Source organism: Odocoileus virginianus, chromosome 14 (assembly GCF_023699985.2).
Source record: "Odocoileus virginianus isolate 20LAN1187 ecotype Illinois chromosome 14, Ovbor_1.2, whole genome shotgun sequence".
NCBI lineage: Eukaryota > Metazoa > Chordata > Mammalia > Artiodactyla > Cervidae > Odocoileus > Odocoileus virginianus.
The window spans coordinates 37,180,592-37,199,507 of NC_069687.1; the positions used below are offsets into that span (position 1 = coordinate 37,180,592).

The window sequence follows — 18,916 nt, forward strand, 5'->3', positions numbered from 1 at the left end:
TGATTTTCAGTTTGCTCATGCGTGCTCAGTTGTATCTGATTCTTTGCAACCCCATGGACTGTAGCCCACCAGACTCCCCTGTTCATGGAATTTTTCAGGCAAAATTACTGAAGTGAGTTGCCATTTCCTACTCCAGGGAATCTCTCCCACCCAGGGATCAAACCCACATCTCCTGCATCGGCAGGTGAATTCTTTACCACTGTGTCACCTGGGAAGCCAAATTTCCCATTTACCTTTGATACTATGGTAAAGCCAGGGAATTTGTTTGTAAGGTCTAATATACAATCAAGGCTAAGAACTATTGATATGCTCCCAACATGCTCTTTTGGAAATAAAAAGGCTAAGGGTGTGAAATGATTTACTTAACGTCAAATACCTAGTGACAGATCTGTTGCTGGGTTGTGGTTTAATTATTTGTAGAGTTCAGTGCTCAGTAATTATATGCAAAATGAGTGTTACAGTCTATAAAAGCCTGCTTCTCGCTTCAGTAGAAAAACTCTTTCTAGGACCTTAAGAAATTATTGGACCTTGCAAAATATGTTTAAAAGTCTCTTCTCAGCAGTTTGGTCTACACAGATACATCCTGCAGTAGCCAGGGGCTGGGCACATGGACTTCCCCAGTCTCAGAGTCTCAGAACTGCACCATCCAGTGCAGTGGCCACTCACTGCCTGCGGCTCTTAAGCACTTTTAATGTGACTGGTGCCAGCTGCCATGTGCTGTGAGTGTGAAATACACACCAGATTCAAAGATTCAGTGTGGGAAAAGAAAAGTGCATAAAATATCTCAATACTTTTCCTATTTACTACATGATGAAGAGATGATATTTTTGATATATTGGGTTAATTAGGATACATAATTAAAATTTATCTATTTCTTACTCTTAATGTGGTTATGAGGAAATTTAAAATTACACAGATGGCAGGCATTTGTGGCTGGCATTATATTTCGGTGACAAGGTGCTCTCTTGGAGAGCATTTTCTACTAAAGCTATTAACAATGGATGGTCCACGTCAAGCTATTACACCTTCCATGATCTGAAGAGTGAAATGGTGTATTGTAAAGTTCCTGGCAATGAGACGTGACATTGATCTTCCCTGTGTTTGCCATCTATCTGGCAGCCAGTCAGTCTGGCCAAATAGACTTCTTTCTATTTATAATATAGGCTCCAAAGGGGCGGGTGATGATGCCCTCATGTCATGGAAAGGGCACACCGCATAGCTCTTAAGTAATGTACCTAAAAGTAGACCAGGTGCTCTCGGAATCTCTGAGACATAGAGATGAATATCCTTCTCCTAAAGAAACTACGTCAGCACTTATGAGTTATCACCGTCCTTGACAGGCCCTCAGTACTGGAAATAGTATAGTGCCTGTCCCTGTCCATGATTTAAATCTGGACTTTGCTCTCTTTCTCTTGCTTTCTGAAGTATGCCCTGCCTTACTGGTATCCTACTTGTGTGTTTAGTCAGCCTGGCTTAGCATTTTCAAAGAAGCATGAAAGGCAATGGCAGGCCTTGGAGAAGGTTCCAATCCATACCTGGAAGTATTCCATCTGAGTTTAGGGATTCCCTTCATTTCCAAAGCACCTCTAAACTTTTGTTTGCCCTATTTTAAAATGAAGATCTTTTGCAAGGAATGAATGAAATAATAAGGCACTTGGCACATTTATTCACTGGCAGATTTTGGAAGGGCATCTCCTCTGTGGGGTCCAGGGCTAGTTGTTGGGGATAAAAGCGTGAGTGAGACACAACTGTGGCCTCCAGGTTGCTCGCAGCTGGAGGACAAGAAAGACGAGGAGCCTGGCAGCTTCAGGATAGGAGGAACCCTCTGCACCTGCAGCTGTTTATTACTTTGCACAGCACGGGGTTTGGTGCAGCACAGAGGCCTGGTGTGGTGTGTAGGTGAGGGGACAGGCCCCGCAGTGATGAACTTACTGCCCGAGCCATCACATGGGGCGACGTTGGGCTGCATCCAGGGCACAGGATTGCTGACTCCTTTTCTAGCCATGCATTTCCCAGGAGAGCATATTGCCTCACTCTTGGTTTCCCAACTTGTTTACCCTGAAACAACAACTTCACTATTTTGGACTTGATAAAAGAAAAAAAGAGTTTCTCCCAACATTTGCTCTATATGTGACCCAGGTATGTGAGTGAGTCCTTGAATACTCTGAGTTATGGTCAAAATCATTGTCAAATTATATCTCATCAAGATACTGAATCTTTTTTGTTATTTGAAGACTTCATCCTATTAGATCTTCAATAACTTATCTATTTCCAATAAATTAGGTAAAACAAAGTCTGTATTTCCATCTGAGAGTCTTGGAAGAAACTTCAGCATCTTCAACTTTGTTTAAAGTACATTCTCCATGTTCTGTGTGATCTGTCACAGTAATAAAAATTAGATTTTTTGGGGGGTGGAAAAAAGCCACTCATGGAAAGAGAGAAACCAGAAATCCAGTAAGAGGTTTGCTTTCTCAAATTCTATTTAGGAGAAAAAATGACTTTGTAGGTGCAATACTGTAAGATATACAAAGAAATGGAACATACTATTCAAATAAGCACCCACCTATGTGACAGATTTTCTCTTCCATGTAAGAGTTACACCTGCCTTGTGCTCAGTGAATGCACCAAGTGTATCAGGCTGGGTGAGTTTGACAGTCATCCATCAGTCTAGCTATTGTATTGAGGGGTTTCAAAGTGCTACCAGGTCCTGCTGAATTCAAACAGGATGTCCCATGCGCCAAGAAAGGTCCACTCCCAACAGAATGCCCATGCTTACTAGGAAAGGGGAAGCACCAAGCCTTTGGTCTTGAAATGGCCCTTATTCTTTCACTCCTCCAGAAAGAAAAGGGTGGAAGCCCAGGTTCCTGTAACCCAGTTGCCTTCTCTGTGTTCTCACAGGAAGATTCCTGGCTTTAAACCAAGCATCTTATTATTAGAATTCATCTACCCAGTTTTCAACTGTAAAAATCCATCACTCATGAAACAGATGACCTGGATCCAGTAAACAGCAGCATATAATATTCTTACAGTAGATGAGATTGTGATTAAGGGGAAAATCAACCTCTGGATTCCCAAACTTTTTATTCTGATTACTTCTCCCACCTTCATGTATGTATGCAGTTTGCCTGCACACCTAAGCAGAAGTGAGCAGCATTCCTGCTTATCCTAGGAGATGCACACATTACATTATGTTGATCCTTCCTCTTCCCTGGACATTTGTGTGATTTAAGTGCTTGATTGAAGAGGGGAGTCTCACCTATTGTGCGGATGGCATTACCACATCCTAGGCTTCCATTCCAAGACCGACAGTGAGGGCTCCTCTCCCAACCCTATGGAAACATAAAATGGTCTGCTTAATCACTAGTATCAGAAAGTGTAATAAATGGTAAGTGTTGATACACACAGAATAAACTGAGGTTTGGTAAAGCAAGGATTTGAACCTCATTCCAGAACTTGTGCACTGACGCCCTAAGCTCACCCTCTGTAGTTGAAGGGCAAGGATAGCATCCATGATAGAGTTTGACAGTAATGTCTATAGCCCTGGAAAAGTACCAATGATTATTAATGACATATGGCCATCTGACTTGGAACGGGTGGCATCAGATGAACCCAAGTGTCCAGGGCTCACTCAGTAGCACTGTCTTCTACCTGCTGTGTCCACGTCAGCAGATCGTTTAATCTTTGTACCTGTTAACCTCACCTGGAGTCCAGAGAGCATCATTTACTTTCCCAGCTGGTGGTGTGCTGGGTCCAGCTTATACCAACTTGTGAATCTACATTTAGTGATGTCAGTGATTCAATGAATCCAAGTTAAGTGACTTGGTAGCTTAAAATCAGTCTTAGTAGAGGTATTTATATCACAGAGATTGGCAAATGCTACAAACTGTGGCCCTTTTAAAGTTATTACTCCAGAGAGACAATTGTTAGATGTTAGTACACCACTGACTATGAGTCAAAGAGAGATACACTGTGAATTGTCATACTTCTAAAGGTAAACAAAGGCATACTGGGTACCCTAAAAAGCTTCCATAAATATAATCATACCTAAGTCTTCAGTAAATGTCTTGTCCTATCATTACACATTTCAGAAGACCTAAGGCAATGGCTCAGTCATGTCCAACTCTGTGGGACTCCATGGACTATACACAGTCTGTGGAATTCTCCAAGCCAGAATGCTGGAATGGGTAGCCTTTCCCTTCTCCATGGGACTTCCTGGTGGCTCAGATGCTAAAGCGTCTGCCTACAATGTGGGAGACCTGGGTTCGATCCCTGGGTCGGGAAGATCCCCTGGAGAAGGAAATGGCAACCCACTCCAGTATCCTTGCCTGGAAAATCCCATGGACAGAGGAACCTGGCAGGCTGCCGTCCATGGGGTCGCAAAGAGTTGGACACAACTGAGCGACTTCACTTTCACTTTTATGCTTTCGAGAAGGAAATGGCAACCCATTCCAGTGTTCTTGCCTGGAGAATCCCAGGGACGGAGGAGCCTTGTAGACTGCCATCTATGGGGTTGCACAGAGTTGGACATGACTGAAGCGACTTAGCAGCAGCAGCTAAAGACTTAATCATTGTGATATCATATGTCACTATACATATATAATTTTATTTTCTGTATTGTTTTTGTTATGAAAGCAGATATGCTCCTGTAACAGGCTAATGTTTCTGAATGCAGGTACAGACATACAAGCCATAAAGTGTGTATATCAATATTGTCAAATAGGAATATAAAATATAATTCAAGCTACATATGTAATTTAACTAATTCTCTATAGTTAAATTATTTTAAATGGGGGATAGTAGTTTTAATATTTTATTCAACAGTCCAAAAATATGATTTTAACATGTAATCAACATAAACATTATTTGAAATATTTTGTATCCTTTTGTACCAAACCTTCAAAGTCCCCGGAGAAGGCAATGGCAACCTACTCCAGAACTCTTGCATGGAAAATCCCATGGACGGAGGAGCCTGGTAGGCTGCAGTCCATGGGGTCGCGAAGAGTCGGACACGACTGAGCAACTTCACTTTCACTTTTCACTTTCATGCATTGGAGAAGGAAATGGCAACCCACTCCAGTGTTCTTGTCTGGAGAATCCCAGGGATGGAGGAGCCTGGTAGGCTACCGTCTATGGGGTTGTGTAGAGTCAGACATGACTGAAGCGACTTAGCAGCAGCAGCAGTTCAAAGTCCATGTATATTTTACACTTACAGGACATCTCAATTTAGATGCCAGCTTTTCATCTGAAGTATACTTGATCTGTACTTAGATCTTATAAAATGTACTGTTGAAGGTTTACCTACCCAACCTGTTCTGAATATATACTTAATCAAAATTAAGTATAATTAAACTTATTTAATTCTTCAGTTGTGTTAGCCACATTTGAAATATTCAGTGGTTGTGACTGGTAGTAACCAAATTAGCACAAGTGTTAATACCCACTATATATGCTCTATTTTTTTTTAATAAAAATGAAGACTTACTATATATACCACTTCCAAAGGATTTTTTTCCCCCACACCTTATCCATTTAAATCACTTTCCCATCTTGTATTCCCTACCAGATCCCTGAAGGGAGAGAAATTTCAGCAAGAGTAGTTATATTAATAATGTCTGTGAATTTTTTTTTCCCTCACTGATAGGAAGGAGATAAATTGACCTAAGGCATTTTGTGTCTGACAGATTTTCAAATGACCATCACCAAAAAGTAGATAATAACATGAACTCTAGGTGCAAACTGTTCAAATAAATGCCTGAAGCTAATTAGAATGGATTATTTCAAATACCCTTTTGGATGAACCTCTTCCTTTTTCAGTGCTGAGTTCTTAGAAAAGCTTCACCAGGAAATCAATGAGATTCAGTTTTGCAATATTTCGTTAGTAATCACACTAGCATCAGAAAGTACACATTATAGGTTATCTACCTGGAGTCTTGGTTTTGCAATATAAACAATTCTGCTACTGTTGGGGTTTTTTTTAATCAACCCTCACTTTTTCCAGGGCTTCCCTGGTGGCTCCGATGGTAAAGAGTCTGCCTGTAGCACAGGAGACCCAGGTTTGATCCCTGGGTTGGGAAGATCCCCTGGAGAAGGAAATGGCAACCCACTGCAGTATTCTTGCCTGGATGGCAAGAGGGCATGGAGTCTGACAGACTGTAGTCCATGTAGTAGCAAAGAGTCGAACATGACTGAGCCACTTCACTTTCTTTCTTTCACTTTTTGCAGAGCAGAATCACTAGATCAGTAAAACAGAAATTTGGGGAAACTTATTTCTCATCAATTCAGCTACCATTTTGATATTCTTCCTAACTTGGCTGTGACAGGACTACAAGCTCCTAAATCTGTTATTTTACTCCTCCCATTTATTAAAATGTTATCACACTTCTAAGGATGCTTTTTGACTTTTCCTTTTAAGTACATGATGCAAATCAGAGGGTGTAGGTGGTTTTGGGTAGTGGTTCATTATATCTCTGGTAAATTACTAACCAGAAATGAGCACATTTTTTTCCTGTATGGCTTTATATCTTTTTTAGTGTTACTTTTAATAAAGATGACATAGGGATTCTTTGCAAAGTAGTCTTATCTTCACTTTAAATTGACCTGCTCCTCATCATTTCTGTGTGGATATCTCATTTCTCTGTATCTCTGAGAAATAGTGATTTCTCAATGATTCTGATTGCTTTTATATTTTCCATTGTGCCTTGAATAGGAGAAGGCAATCACACCCCACTCCAGTACTCTTGCCTGGAAAATCCTATGGACGGAGGAGCCTGGTGGGCTGCAGTCCATGGGGTGGCTAAGAGTCAGACACGACTGAGCGACTTCACTCTCACTTTTCACTTTCATGCATTGGAGAAGGAAATGGCAACCCACTCCAGTGTTCTTGTCTGGAGAATCCCAGGAACAAGGGAGCCTGGTAGGCTGCCCTCTATGGGGTCGCACTGAGTCGGACACGACTGAAGTGACTTAGCAGCAGCAGCAGCAGTGCCTTGAATAATGCTAGCAGGTACTGGTGATTCAACAAATACTTGCTAATTTTAAATGAAAGAGAATTGAACCAATGGCTTCCTTTGCCTGGAGTTGGCTATAACATGTTGGGAAAAAATATTGTATTTAATCTCTGTCTCTTCTCGTGTGTTTATGGACTATTTTATAGCCAAGGAACAAAACTTATATCATTGGCCGCACTGTGATTTGGAGGCTTCCTCTGCTAGGCAGTTTACAGAATTAAAACTCAGGCCAGCTGGATCACAGGGCTTTTCAACTGGCTCTCCCTTGAGGAAGGGGGAACAGGCAAAATGCCTCAGGCTCATTGAGCTCCAAATGGTGTGAGTTCCCTGATGCAAGAATAGCAGCTCCTTCTTCCCCTACCCCAGTGAAAATCATACCTTGTGGCTATAGCCAAAGAATGCATAAATATTAGAAACGTAGAGAGGGGTTTTCCCTAGGAAAATATTGTGAACTTCAAAAACCCTATAGACTAAGGTACAATTTCATAGATGGCCTCTGAACAATGCCTGCCTCTAGTTAGATTATTATATTAGGAAAGGGAAATAAAGGGATTTTCTCCTGCTCATATCTGGCACATCACTGATAGATTAAAGTACCAAACTTTGTGTTTTGGCGCGCTCTCCTCTTCCAGTGACATTTTATCTCCTTCAGGACCTAATGGAAGAGAATCCTCTCATCTAGAAGCTGCCACGCAGAGCTCTCATAGTTGAAGGGGGAAGCTTACAGTTGAATCAGCCCAGGCCAACTAACACTCTGTTCATGTGAAGGCATTAGAGAGAGTTCACCAGTGGAGTGCAAAGGAGGGGAGTACACAGGGGACCACTTTCGCAGTCATCCCCACTGAGCCAGCAACGGTGGAAGGGGAGCATTCATCTCTAAGGAAACACTTAGCCCTTCCTGGAATCCAGCCACATTGCTGTCGCTTCTTTTCTGCTCCCACCGCTTGTTAGAGCCCTAGAGTTGAGGGGTCCCTATGCTCTGCTCTTGATGGCAGTGAACTACTCTCTGTGGGAGGACAGCTGCTCCAAATAACCTCCTATTCTGCTGTGGGGGTGTGCCAACAGGTTTCTGGTTCATTTTGCTTTGTGGATTCCAGTTTGTTTCGTGAGATAGAATGTGGCCTGTTGGAGATGGATTTGGCTCCTAAAGGAATTGTTGTGATCATTAGTTCCTTATTTGGGGGAAGTGAAGTTCATTTGTAGGCAGCAGCTTTCAAAAGTTTTGGGGATGGGTGGAGGCCAACTATATTTCATCTGAAGCAAAATTCACTTGTCTCTAGCATCTGGCAAGACTCTTTGAGAAGTGTGGAGAGGTGACTTCCAAACCAGGGAAGCATCCTTCTGAGAAATGCGAACCTGTTGATATCCTTGTTTGGTCGCGGGGCATACAGGGCTGCCTCAGAATGGGATTCACTGTTAGGACCTGATGTCAAGAAAGCATGTGCCAGGGGAGGCTTCTTTAACCTGCCACACAGTGTGGTAAGGCATGGTGAGTGAACCTGGCACTAGATACAGAGTCCAGTTCTCAGAGCTTTTCTTCCTTAAAAAAAGACTTTTGAAATAAAATTTTAAAGGAAGTACCCAGCTATCAAGAGGGTAACATTTTCAACCTATAACATGTTTGTTTTTAGCCTCTTTATGTATTCCCATAAGCCTATTTATGTATTCCCATAAGATCTTATGGGAAAACCCAAACAAACTTCTTGGCCAAACTAATATTTCTGCTGGAGACCTCAAATTAAGAATATAATGGCCTGTTCATCTGGGAGTTAAAGATCTTGGGAGAGAGGCTCAGAGAAAGTAGATGAGGATGATGCAAAGCCACTAGCCCGTAGCCTTCCAGATTAAGACTTTAAGACACAGGTGTCATAATAACCCCAACTCACATTAGTGTGAACTCACTGTTGGCAAAGTGTGTTCCTCTATGATGTCACACTCAATCCTGTGAATGACCCTTAGGGCACTGTGTGAGGGCTGTTCTCATGCATGTGGGATTCCATTCACCTAGAGATGTTTTCTTAAATGTTTTAAGAACATAAAAAAATGATACAGAATTTTTAAAATGTGGCATCACCCACTGTCTAGAAATGAAAATGTAGAGCATCAGACATTTAATACCTATTCAGAATTACACAGCCGTTACCTGGATCAAAGCCTTCCATTACCCATGAAAACAATCATCCGTGTTCATCATTTCAGTTTGATTAGGGGTAATAGAAGGACTATTCCATTGTTGTCAAGAATGTAATAAAAATAAGTCCAATAAAGGCACTGATGGAGCTCCCAGTATGATGATCATATCTGCCTGAATAACTTGTAAAGAGCTGTAATTTTATGGAAATATTGCAGCTAAGATTTAAAGTACTTGGCATTAGTCGTCAGATGTAGCAACAGCTCTCCAAAGGGCAGTCTGCTGAGTTCATTTTAAGGCAGCCTAAACTTGTCTCTTTAGAGATCAAGGAGGTGGACATCTGGTTTATTTATTACAAAGAAGCTTCATTTCCTCCAGGTAAAGGTGTGTGCTAGCTGAGGCATGTTGACCTGTTCCCCCCATTCATCACACTGAAGGGTCCAAGGTGTGGCCAGGCTTGGGATTCCAAAGTTAGCCCACAAACTGACCCTTCCCAGAGTCTGAGGTGCTCACATTCCTGGGCTTTTCAGAGACCTCATTCCTTCTGCAACTAAAACCCACAAGGACATCAGGTGTCCCAGGGGAGGCCACTTGGAAGCACTGGTGTTTTTTTCCTTTCCACTTCCCACCTTCTCCCTGCAGCCTTCTAGTTAAGCCTCCTTCCTATGGCTCATTAGCACAGTGTTTTGAGTGTTAATTGAGCTCTTTTGTTCACTGGGAAACAAGTTGGAGAAGTTTTACTTTGCCTGAAGTGGGTTGTTTTGTTTTTCCTTTTCTGGCCTGTCCAGCCCAAGGTCCCTTGCTTATCGATACAGCTGAGGAGTTCCTATTTCCAGATCAAATTAAAGTGAACCATGCTGGCCCTGTCATGAAAGCAATGCATGGGTGTCATTTGTTGTGAGGTCATTCTATGGCTGTTGGCAAGAATGTGGAAATCTAGTGTCTATGTTATTTCTCAAGGCAAGCACCCACCGAAAGTAGAATAATTACAACCTGCTGCTTGTTCTCATGAAAAGTATGACAACCTGAGACTCTAGGGCAGCGAAAGACTTATGAAGATTCCTTCTAGAGCTGATGTGCATGTCAACTCATTCCTGATTCAGCCAGTATTTAAACAATTTTTGATGAACATGGTCTGCTTTTAATTGCTTGGCTTAATTTTATTTTTCTTTGTATGATTGCAGGTCCTACAGGTATGGATCTCTGGCAACTGCTGTTGACCTTGGCAGTGGCAGGCTCCAGTGATGCTTTTTCTGGGAGTGAAGGTGAGTTCTGCTTTTCTATTCCCATTCACAGTGTTTTGAAACCACTCTGAACTTTATTTGTGAAATCTAAGTTCTTTGGGTGATGTAATTAAAAGAGGTAAGTTTTAAGTAGCAGTAAATAGAAAACCTGTTGTAGGTTTAAAATTGCAAACTATGAGGACACCTCTGGGGATGTTTTAGGAGGAACACAGTAGTCTGCCTTGGCAGCTGATGTTTCTTCATCAAAAATAAATGCTGCAAATCATGCTGACAACATTTCTAGTGAAGGCACGCCAGGCCTCTTGGTCTCAGGCTCTGGGAGAAAGATTGAAATTGCACCGAAGGGTTATTCACCAACTGATCACTCAGTTCATCTGTGACTAAGGTTACCAAAGCCTGTTTCCAGAGTTTAGATGTAAGGCCTTTTAATCATATTCTCTGAGAGTGGAAATTTCAGATTTCAAATAAAGTTCACCTCTCACTCACTGGATGGTTACTGTTTGGCTAAGTTTGAAGGAAGAAACAGCTGAAGTAGTTGAATGATTATGCTCAGATGTCACAAATTTCCTTGGCCATCTCTGTAATTCTCCCTTCTTCTTTATACTCTTCCTATTGGAAAACTTGTCATATATTCAAACTTAGAACTCAAACAGTAATAACTGGAATAGGCGAGTAATGAAAGGGAATGAAAAGGATTTTTCTGCCCTGAAAGAAAACCATGCTCATAATGAAGTGGGAGACTTTTTAAAATATCATCTTGAGTACTTGATATTTTTTTTCTTGCCTGAGCTTCAACAAAGGAAAGGAATCATCTGTTTCTCCTATTTTATGATACAACAGTCACTTGTGGCTCTAAGAGCGGCCAGCTCCCCTACTTACCAGGCAACTCATGTTGGAAAACACAGTTTAGCGACAGAAGTAGTGCCTTCAAATGTCCTCCCTGACCTTCGAGCCAAAAATAAATCCCTAGTAGTGAGCTGCTGAGGGCAACCAGAGAAACTAAGAAAACAAGAAGGGTAAAATGTTATTTTATCTCCTTAAACAATTTAAAAATATTTATAGAACAGAAGTCACAATTGTTTGAAATATTTTGGGGTCTCTCTGGTGTTATAATGTCAACATTATGCAAGTCGAACATGGAGGGAATCACAGGCTCTGTGTCAGCAGCTTTTCCCATGGCTGGTTTTAGACCCTGGTTCTGAGCCAAAGATTTACAGCTGAGATCCTGTGCCATTCCAAAGTCATGGTGGTTTAATCTCTACTTTCTTCATTAAGGTGACTTTCACTCTACCAGGCTAGGCTTGAGGAATTTAAAAGACTTGTGAAATGAAAAGTATGGCAAAGGAACTCTAAAGTAAGTTTAAAATGTATGCCTGGCTAAAAAGACTAGAACTCAAATTACATTTTTGACCTAGAGAGTCTGCAAAGAGCATATATTTCAACTGCTGTGACATTTTAGTAAAACTTTAACTTCGTGGAGGAAACAAAACAATTAGCTGCTTTTATGTTTGCTTTTTTTTTTTTTTTTTTTTTTGCTTTTTGGGAGTTTTTTTGTTTGTGGGGAGCACAGAATAAGAAAATGCAAAGTTTATAGTAAATACAAATTGTATATTCAACCATACTTACAGTTTAACAGTACTTGCACATACTAAGTAATTTAGCAAAGGGAAAAAAATGTTATTTTTTTTTTTTTCTTAGCGGGCTAACCAAAATTCCTTTGGAATATGTGGCTAGTCCAGAATTCTTAGCTTAAAATGGCTGAGGATTGTTAAGGACAGGGTATGATGTTTATATAAGAAGATGCAGATGAGCCTGTTTGAACATGAGCGAGTGTGTGTGGGTGTGTGGTGCTTGCCAGCTCTGGCCATTTATCTGATGGGTTCAGCCAGAGTGATCTCCTGACATGACATGAATTGAATCTCAGATGACCTTCATGGGCCATGTGTTTTTTTTTTTTTCCCTGCCACTTTATTTTTTCTCCCATTGTATAAGGCAGACTAAAAATGTAAGAGAGGACTTTGAAAAAAAAAAAAAAAAGATGTTTCTTTAGTTTCACCAGCCATTCACTGAGTCTAATTTGGTCTGTGGAAGAGGTGGTGCTGCTGAGCAATCGATCTGGGAAGCGTCACCTGGAGAAGAGATGCCCAGAGCCTGGTAGAAGATGGCAGATCTGCATGCCCAGGGAAGATTGGCACTTGAAGCCTTGAGCAGGGCTTTTCTTGCTTGGGTAGATGAGCCATTAAAAATATACTGGCCCTGAGGGGATTTTTTTTATTACGTCTAATTGGCCTATCTGAAATTTAATGAGAACTAAGCTCGGAACAGTGCCACCATTGTATTAGCTACAGTGTTGGAATAGCTGCTTTCTGTGTCTTTCATCCTTAATACATGATTGACTGGGGGATTTTACAGTAACTAACGCCTGTGCTAGCGATGTGTTATATAAGTGAATATTGACACACTCCGGTCAATAATGTTTGGGCAACAAAAGTTGTATTACTAGGTCTCTGATCCATAAGCTGTTAATATTAGTCTTTATATATGGTCCTCAAGGCAGTATACCTACTCTTAGGGAGAATTTCTTTTTTTTTCCTGGATGTAGTTTATTTAACTTTTTAAATTAAAATATAATTTAAACTTATAGTTCATTTACAGTTCATTTAAAGTTCATTTATAGTTCATTTAAAGTTCACTTACAATATTACTTTCAGGGGTACAGCATAGTGACTTGGTATTTTCATAGATTATATTCCATTTAAAGTTATTGTAAAATTACAGCTGTAATTTCCCAGATGGTGCAATGTATTCTTGTGGCTTATCTATTTTATATATAGTAGTTTATACCTATTAATCCCATATCACTATGTTACCCCTTTTCTCTTCACTCTCTCTACTATTCACTACTAGTTCTGTGAGTCTGTTTCTATTTTGCTATATACATTTATTTGTTTTATTCTTTATATTTCACAAATAAGTGATATGATAGAGTATTTGTCTTTCTCTAACTTTTTTCAGTAAGTATAATACCCTCCATGGCCATCCACATTATTGCAAATGGCAGAATTCCATTCTTTTTTATGGCTGAGTAATAGTCCATTGTATATTAACACATATATACATCTTGTTTTATCCATTTGTTGATAGATATTTGGGTTGCTTCCATGTCTTGGCTATTGTAAATAATGCTGCTGTGAACATCAGGGCACCTCTGTCTTTTCAAATAAGTGTTTTCATTTTTTCCAGATGTATACCCAGGAATGGAATTGATGGATCACATGGTACTTCTATTTTTAGTGTTTTGAAGAAGTACCATACTGTTTCCATAGTGGCTGCCCCAATTTACATTCCCACCAACTATGTAAGAGGGTTCTCAGGGAGAATTTCTTATTCCAAAATCAGAAATGAGCAACAATGCCCCATTTTCAGAGAGCTTCACAGGGTTGAACTGTCAACTGGTTGCCTTAAAACTGCTGCTCCTGTGATAGTGATTTTAATGAGAAATGCGCATAAAGATGTTATGGATATAAACATACTGCTGAGGAGCACCTGTTATATGTTGTTGTACCTCTGCTCTTTCTGTTGGTCCACAATTGAGCATCCTCTTGACCTCAGCAACCTCAAGTGAGAGCAGGCAAGCCCTGCCGTGAAGAAGTTCAGTCTAGCTGGGATGTGAGGAACCTGTAGGTATTAATGAGAGACAATAGGTTTAAGGTCTAGATTATGTGATTAATACAAATGACCAAGATGTTCTGGAAAAGAATAGATCAAGGTGGCTTGAACAGTTTAATTCAACAAATTCAATGTACGGATATTTCTTCAGAGCTTCTCATTTTTAAAGACTGAACTCAGGGCTATGAGGAAGATAGTGATTCTTCCTTCAAGGAATTTATCGTGACTTAAGAGATCAAGCATATCCATAGAGAATGACTGTATGAGGGGGTTATGTACGGAAACAGTGGCCTGAAATGCTGTCTTTAAGAGGAGTGAAGAGAGGAGTGTCATGTCAAGCTGTGGTGAAGTAGAGGGGACTTCCCAGAGGATGGTGGTGTTATTTCAGCAGAAATGAGAATACTGGGTTAAGATTTGAAAGGCTAAGAAGAGCAGGCATGGCTGCAGAGAAGTAGCATGTACGGTGATGGAACAGCAAAAAAAAGTGCTCAGGTGTAGATAGGCGGCAGACGTGGAGAGCAAGTCATCTGGTTGCTGGGCTTACACTACATGCAGGGCGCTGTGCTAGGCAGTGAGTGGTTCTGTTTCACACACAGCATCCAACAGATGTTTTTTCAGCACTTCCTTTGTGGAAGACGTATAATTAATTTGGTCAGAGTATACGCTATGTGAACACCGTGTTTGTAATTATTCCCTTTCTATGTAAACTTAGGTTGATGAATTCAAGATAAATTATAGAAGGTCTAGAGATGGCAAAAGCTTCATGGAAAAGGCAAGGCTTGTTGGGCTGGGAAGATGGGTAGTATTGGAGAGGCTTACACCATATCCAGCAAGTCATAGTTCTTATATTTTAGGCCAGGTGAAAGTGTTCATGGTGGTGCATTGTGTGTGTGTGTGTGTGTGTGTGTGTGTGTGTGTAGTATTTATATATAGCATATATAGGGAATTCCCTGATGGTTCAGTGGTTAGGATTCGTCACTTTCACTGCCGGGGCCCAGGTTCTTCAATCCCTAGTGGGGAAACTAAATCCCATAAGTCATCCCATTTTGGCAACTTGGCCAAAACAAATATACATACATACGTGTGTGTGTGTGTGTGTGTGGTGTGTGTAGGGCATGGTTTGCAGACAAAGCACATCATTAGTATCTTATAACTCTAAATATCATTCCATTAAAAAACTTACACTAGGAGTGAGAGACCATGTCCCAAAGGAACCAAGATCCCTCAAATAATATTTTCTATCTTTGAACGTTTTTTGTAAACTTATGCAAACATACACAGCACTTTTGTGAAAGAAAAGATGCCTCTGGTCTAATTGCTGACAATAGGAAATAATGACCCAGTGGCAAGAGCATTCTTTTTTTTTTTTTTAATAAACCTTTCTCTTTCATGCCCACTTTCAGGCAAAGCCCCACAGAGCCCTGGGAGCTTCAGGTCATGCAGGATTTATTTCATCCATGTATTAGAGTCATGGCTGTAGTTGGTAAACAGTAAAAGGTGTACCTGTTAAAAATGTTTTCAAGACGGAGCAGTTCAAGGGTTTCCTTAAATTCACCCTAGAAGTTAGCGAGAAAGCCATGGCGCTTGAGATTCATGCTGTCTTTTACTTCAAGAGACAAGAAGTCTTAGTCTCTTCTGGTGCTGTGAACATCAGTAGCCCTATGTTACCTGGTCCTCTTGGTGTATCACAGATGGCTTAGCTGCTGGAGTTCAAGTCCTAGCAGTCCAGATGATGGAGCTTCCGGTCTCATCTACCTGGATGATGCCAATGGAAGACATGCAGAGACCTTGGTGGGTTATGAGGTCTTTCAGCAAGTTTTTATTGAATGTAAATTTGAATCTACTTATCTGCCTTTAAGGAGCTCATGGGCTATAGAAGACAGACAAGTAAACCTAATTTAACTGTGGTCCTCTGAGGTTATTAAAGAGATTTTTAAAATATATATGATTTTACTTGACTGTGCCAGGTATTACTTGTGGCATTAGGGATCTTCAGTCTTCATTGTGGCATGCAGTATCTTTAATTGCTGCATGCAAACTCTTACTTAAGACACGTGACATCTAGTTCCCTCACCAGGGGTCAAACCCAGGCCCCCTGTGTTGGGAGCATGGAGTCTTAGCTACTCAACCACCAGGAAAGTCCCTAAAGAGTTTTAAGCAGGGTAATACTACTATTATACTGTCATTTTGGAAACAATGACAATGTTTGTAGTAGTAGATTGAAAGTTACAATGGCCATAGTAGATTAAAAGTGAACTGGAGAGAGATAAATGTGGAGGAAGGTGGTTGTAATAGGTTAAGAGAGATGATGCAAAGGTGCCAGTGGTAGTTAAAAAGAAAAAAAAATAGATGGGTTACAGACAGATGTTGAGGAGCACTTGGAGTCCAGTTACGTGTGGGTTTTGGACTTGGGGACCTGGCAGAGCTTTCTTACCCCATCCATTTCAAAGTTTCTGCACCTTGAGTTCGTGTTACCAGCATCAGCAGTGAGTCACTTGTCAGTGAAGCCCTGGAATACAGCTCAGCCATTAAGAGTGAAGTGTTACTTGCACGGCACAGCTGCGTGGGGGGGGAACACTGAGACTGAAGACAACAGAGCATCTGAGCGAGCTGCCTGTTGGACCGTTAACAGAACCCCTCCTGCCTCTTCCCAGCCCGGGGCCCACGGCTGTCTCCTCCCCCTTGTGGTGTGTCTGGGATATGGCTTGGCCACTGAGCCCGAGGGTCCACGGCAGGAACAAAGGCCTGAACTCCTGACTCCATGTCGTCTCTGCACATTCATGACTCAATCCCAAGACCTTAACATATCCCCAGATATTTGATCACCCCTGGCGTATGCACTTATCTCATGGAAGGCATAAAAGACACTCAGGATGAGTCGAGGGCAGCACGGCTATGCACTGAGCAGAATCTGGGAGGTCGATGAGGCTTCCACAGTAGCTACGTGACTCACCCCTGTGAAGCACTCACCTGTGTGAGTGATGAGGTTTGCACCCTAGCTAATTAGTATTAAAAGGACTGGAACCACACAAGAGTAGTCTAAACCTTGAACGTTCAGGTCCCACATGCCAGTGTTGGACTATATGTCCAGCCTTCCACTTTAGATGCCAACATTACAGGACAAGAGCTTCTATGCATAGTGTGGACACACCACTTTGGTTCAGTAGCCCACACTCGGGCTCATGTTATGCGGGGTCAGGAATGTGGTGGACAGAATGTGTTTGCTGATGATGATGGCCATCAGCTCCCATTCACCCACACACCTGGTTTCCTGCCTTGAGCAGGGGCTCACCTAAGTTTAAGTGTGCAGAAGTCCACGCTGGCTTGGACTAGCCTGGCCAGACTCTCTCTGGCTGATGTCATCTGTCATAGCTAGGGTCCCACGTCTCTCTGTCACCCAGGTTTCCCTAGGAAACCCTCTTAGGAAGATCCTGTGGGAGCTGGTTTTCTTCTCACCCTGATTTTAAGTCATTGGATTACTTTCTCGGAGTTGGTTTAGTTCAAAGCCTTAACCTTAAACTCAGTGATAAAGAATTCTAGGCATTTCAGAGCCATCCACAAAGACATCTTTGGGGCCCATCCCCTGCTCCTCGGAACTGCCTGTTTATCTATAGTCATGTATGTCTATAACTTGGTCATTAGGCAGAGTCACCAGCAGCCACAGCCTAAGGGCCACCCTCAGTTTTCCCAAGCAGCAGGCACCGTGGTCCTGTTTTGGCTCTTCAAGAAATTCTCACATGCTGTCAACAGGGTCATCTCTCAAACCCAGAGCACAGCCCCTTCCTCATCTGTAGTTAGCAGCATCAAGGTGGCGATGATGTGTGGCATAAACACTGTCTGAAATCCGAGGCAGCCAATCACACAGAGAGGATTCCATGGTGCCCTGTCTCTCCAGCGCTGTGCAGACCAGGAGGCCCCAGGGTCTGGAATGCTACTTCAAACCTTAGCTGGAAATCAGTTTTCTCTGGTCTGTATTCCCCAAATCTGCCCAAAAATGAATCCGCTATGTTTTGTCAGATACATCTGTCAGGAATCTCTGTTTCTATATATGAAACAACTCACCAGCCTTAGGCTTTAACCTTAACTAATTACAGTGTCCGTGTTACATCTCCACAGGAAGGTTGCAGGTGTTAGAGCATGGAGGAGTGTGTCCACACAGAGGGAATGTTTCAGCATCTTGTTCATTGTTTTTAGAAACTTCACCAAGACACAGGACAGAGGGATGGGCTTCTAGAAGGGCAGTCAGTGGCAGAGGATCAGGGGGTGGGAGAGATGACATTTGTTGCATGTCTCTTCTAAATGTATCTTCCCCTGATAGCTCAGATGGTAAAGAATCTGCCTGCAATGTGGGAGACCCGGGTTTGATCACTGGGTCAGGAAGATCCCCTGGAAAAGGAAATGGCAACCCACTCCAGTGTTCTTACCTGGAGAATTCCACGGACAGAGGAGCCTGGTGGGCTATAGTCCATGGGGTCGCAAAGAGTCAGACATGACTGAGTGACTAACACTTTCACTTTTCACTTTTAAATGAAGTTGTCATGACATCTGTGTTTTAAGTTGTGTGTCACATTAGGGATTGAGTTTGAAATATATGCAATTTGTTTTTAAAAGATTGACAAAATGACCACTGCAAACTCTGTGTAATAAATAGTTACAGGTTAAAACTTAGTAGACCTAAAGATTCATGTAGAGTGTTTTGTTCACCCCTGTTTCCCCATCCTGTAACATTCTGAGACATGGAGTACATCTTCATTTTCTTTTTCTTTTTTTTGATCTTCATTTTCTTTAAGGAAATCAACTTCTAAATCCTGACCTGGGACTTCCCTAGTCATTGTCCATAGTTGTCACTAATGCTCTGTTATACC

The 18,916-nt window shown here is 41.6% G+C and overlaps 1 protein-coding gene and 1 long non-coding RNA gene across 7 annotated transcripts in view; one reads left to right on the top strand and one right to left on the bottom strand.

Moving 5' to 3' along the window:
• The window catches only part of GHR (growth hormone receptor), a 297,127-nt gene that overhangs the window by 121,035 nt on the left and 157,176 nt on the right, over positions 1-18,916 (top strand). For 5 of the 6 annotated variants that reach the window (XM_020888243.2, XM_070476638.1, XM_070476636.1 and 2 more), the window contains exon 2: positions 10,323-10,403. In XM_020888243.2, coding sequence (XP_020743902.1) covers positions 10,334-10,403 — 70 coding nt within the window. In that variant the 5' untranslated portion in view covers positions 10,323-10,333. Of the gene's footprint in view, positions 1-10,312; positions 10,404-18,916 lie in introns of those variants that run through there. The other variant, XM_020888241.2, reaches the window with a different exon arrangement.
• Positions 3,065-18,916, bottom strand: part of LOC110133979 (uncharacterized) — a 202,283-nt gene continuing 186,431 nt past the window's right edge. The window contains exons 2-4 of the long non-coding RNA XR_011491204.1: positions 13,948-14,060; positions 11,262-11,381; positions 3,065-3,329 (exon numbers count right to left, since the gene is read on the bottom strand). This is a non-coding gene — a long non-coding RNA (uncharacterized lncRNA). The remainder of the gene's footprint in view (positions 3,330-11,261; positions 11,382-13,947; positions 14,061-18,916) is intronic.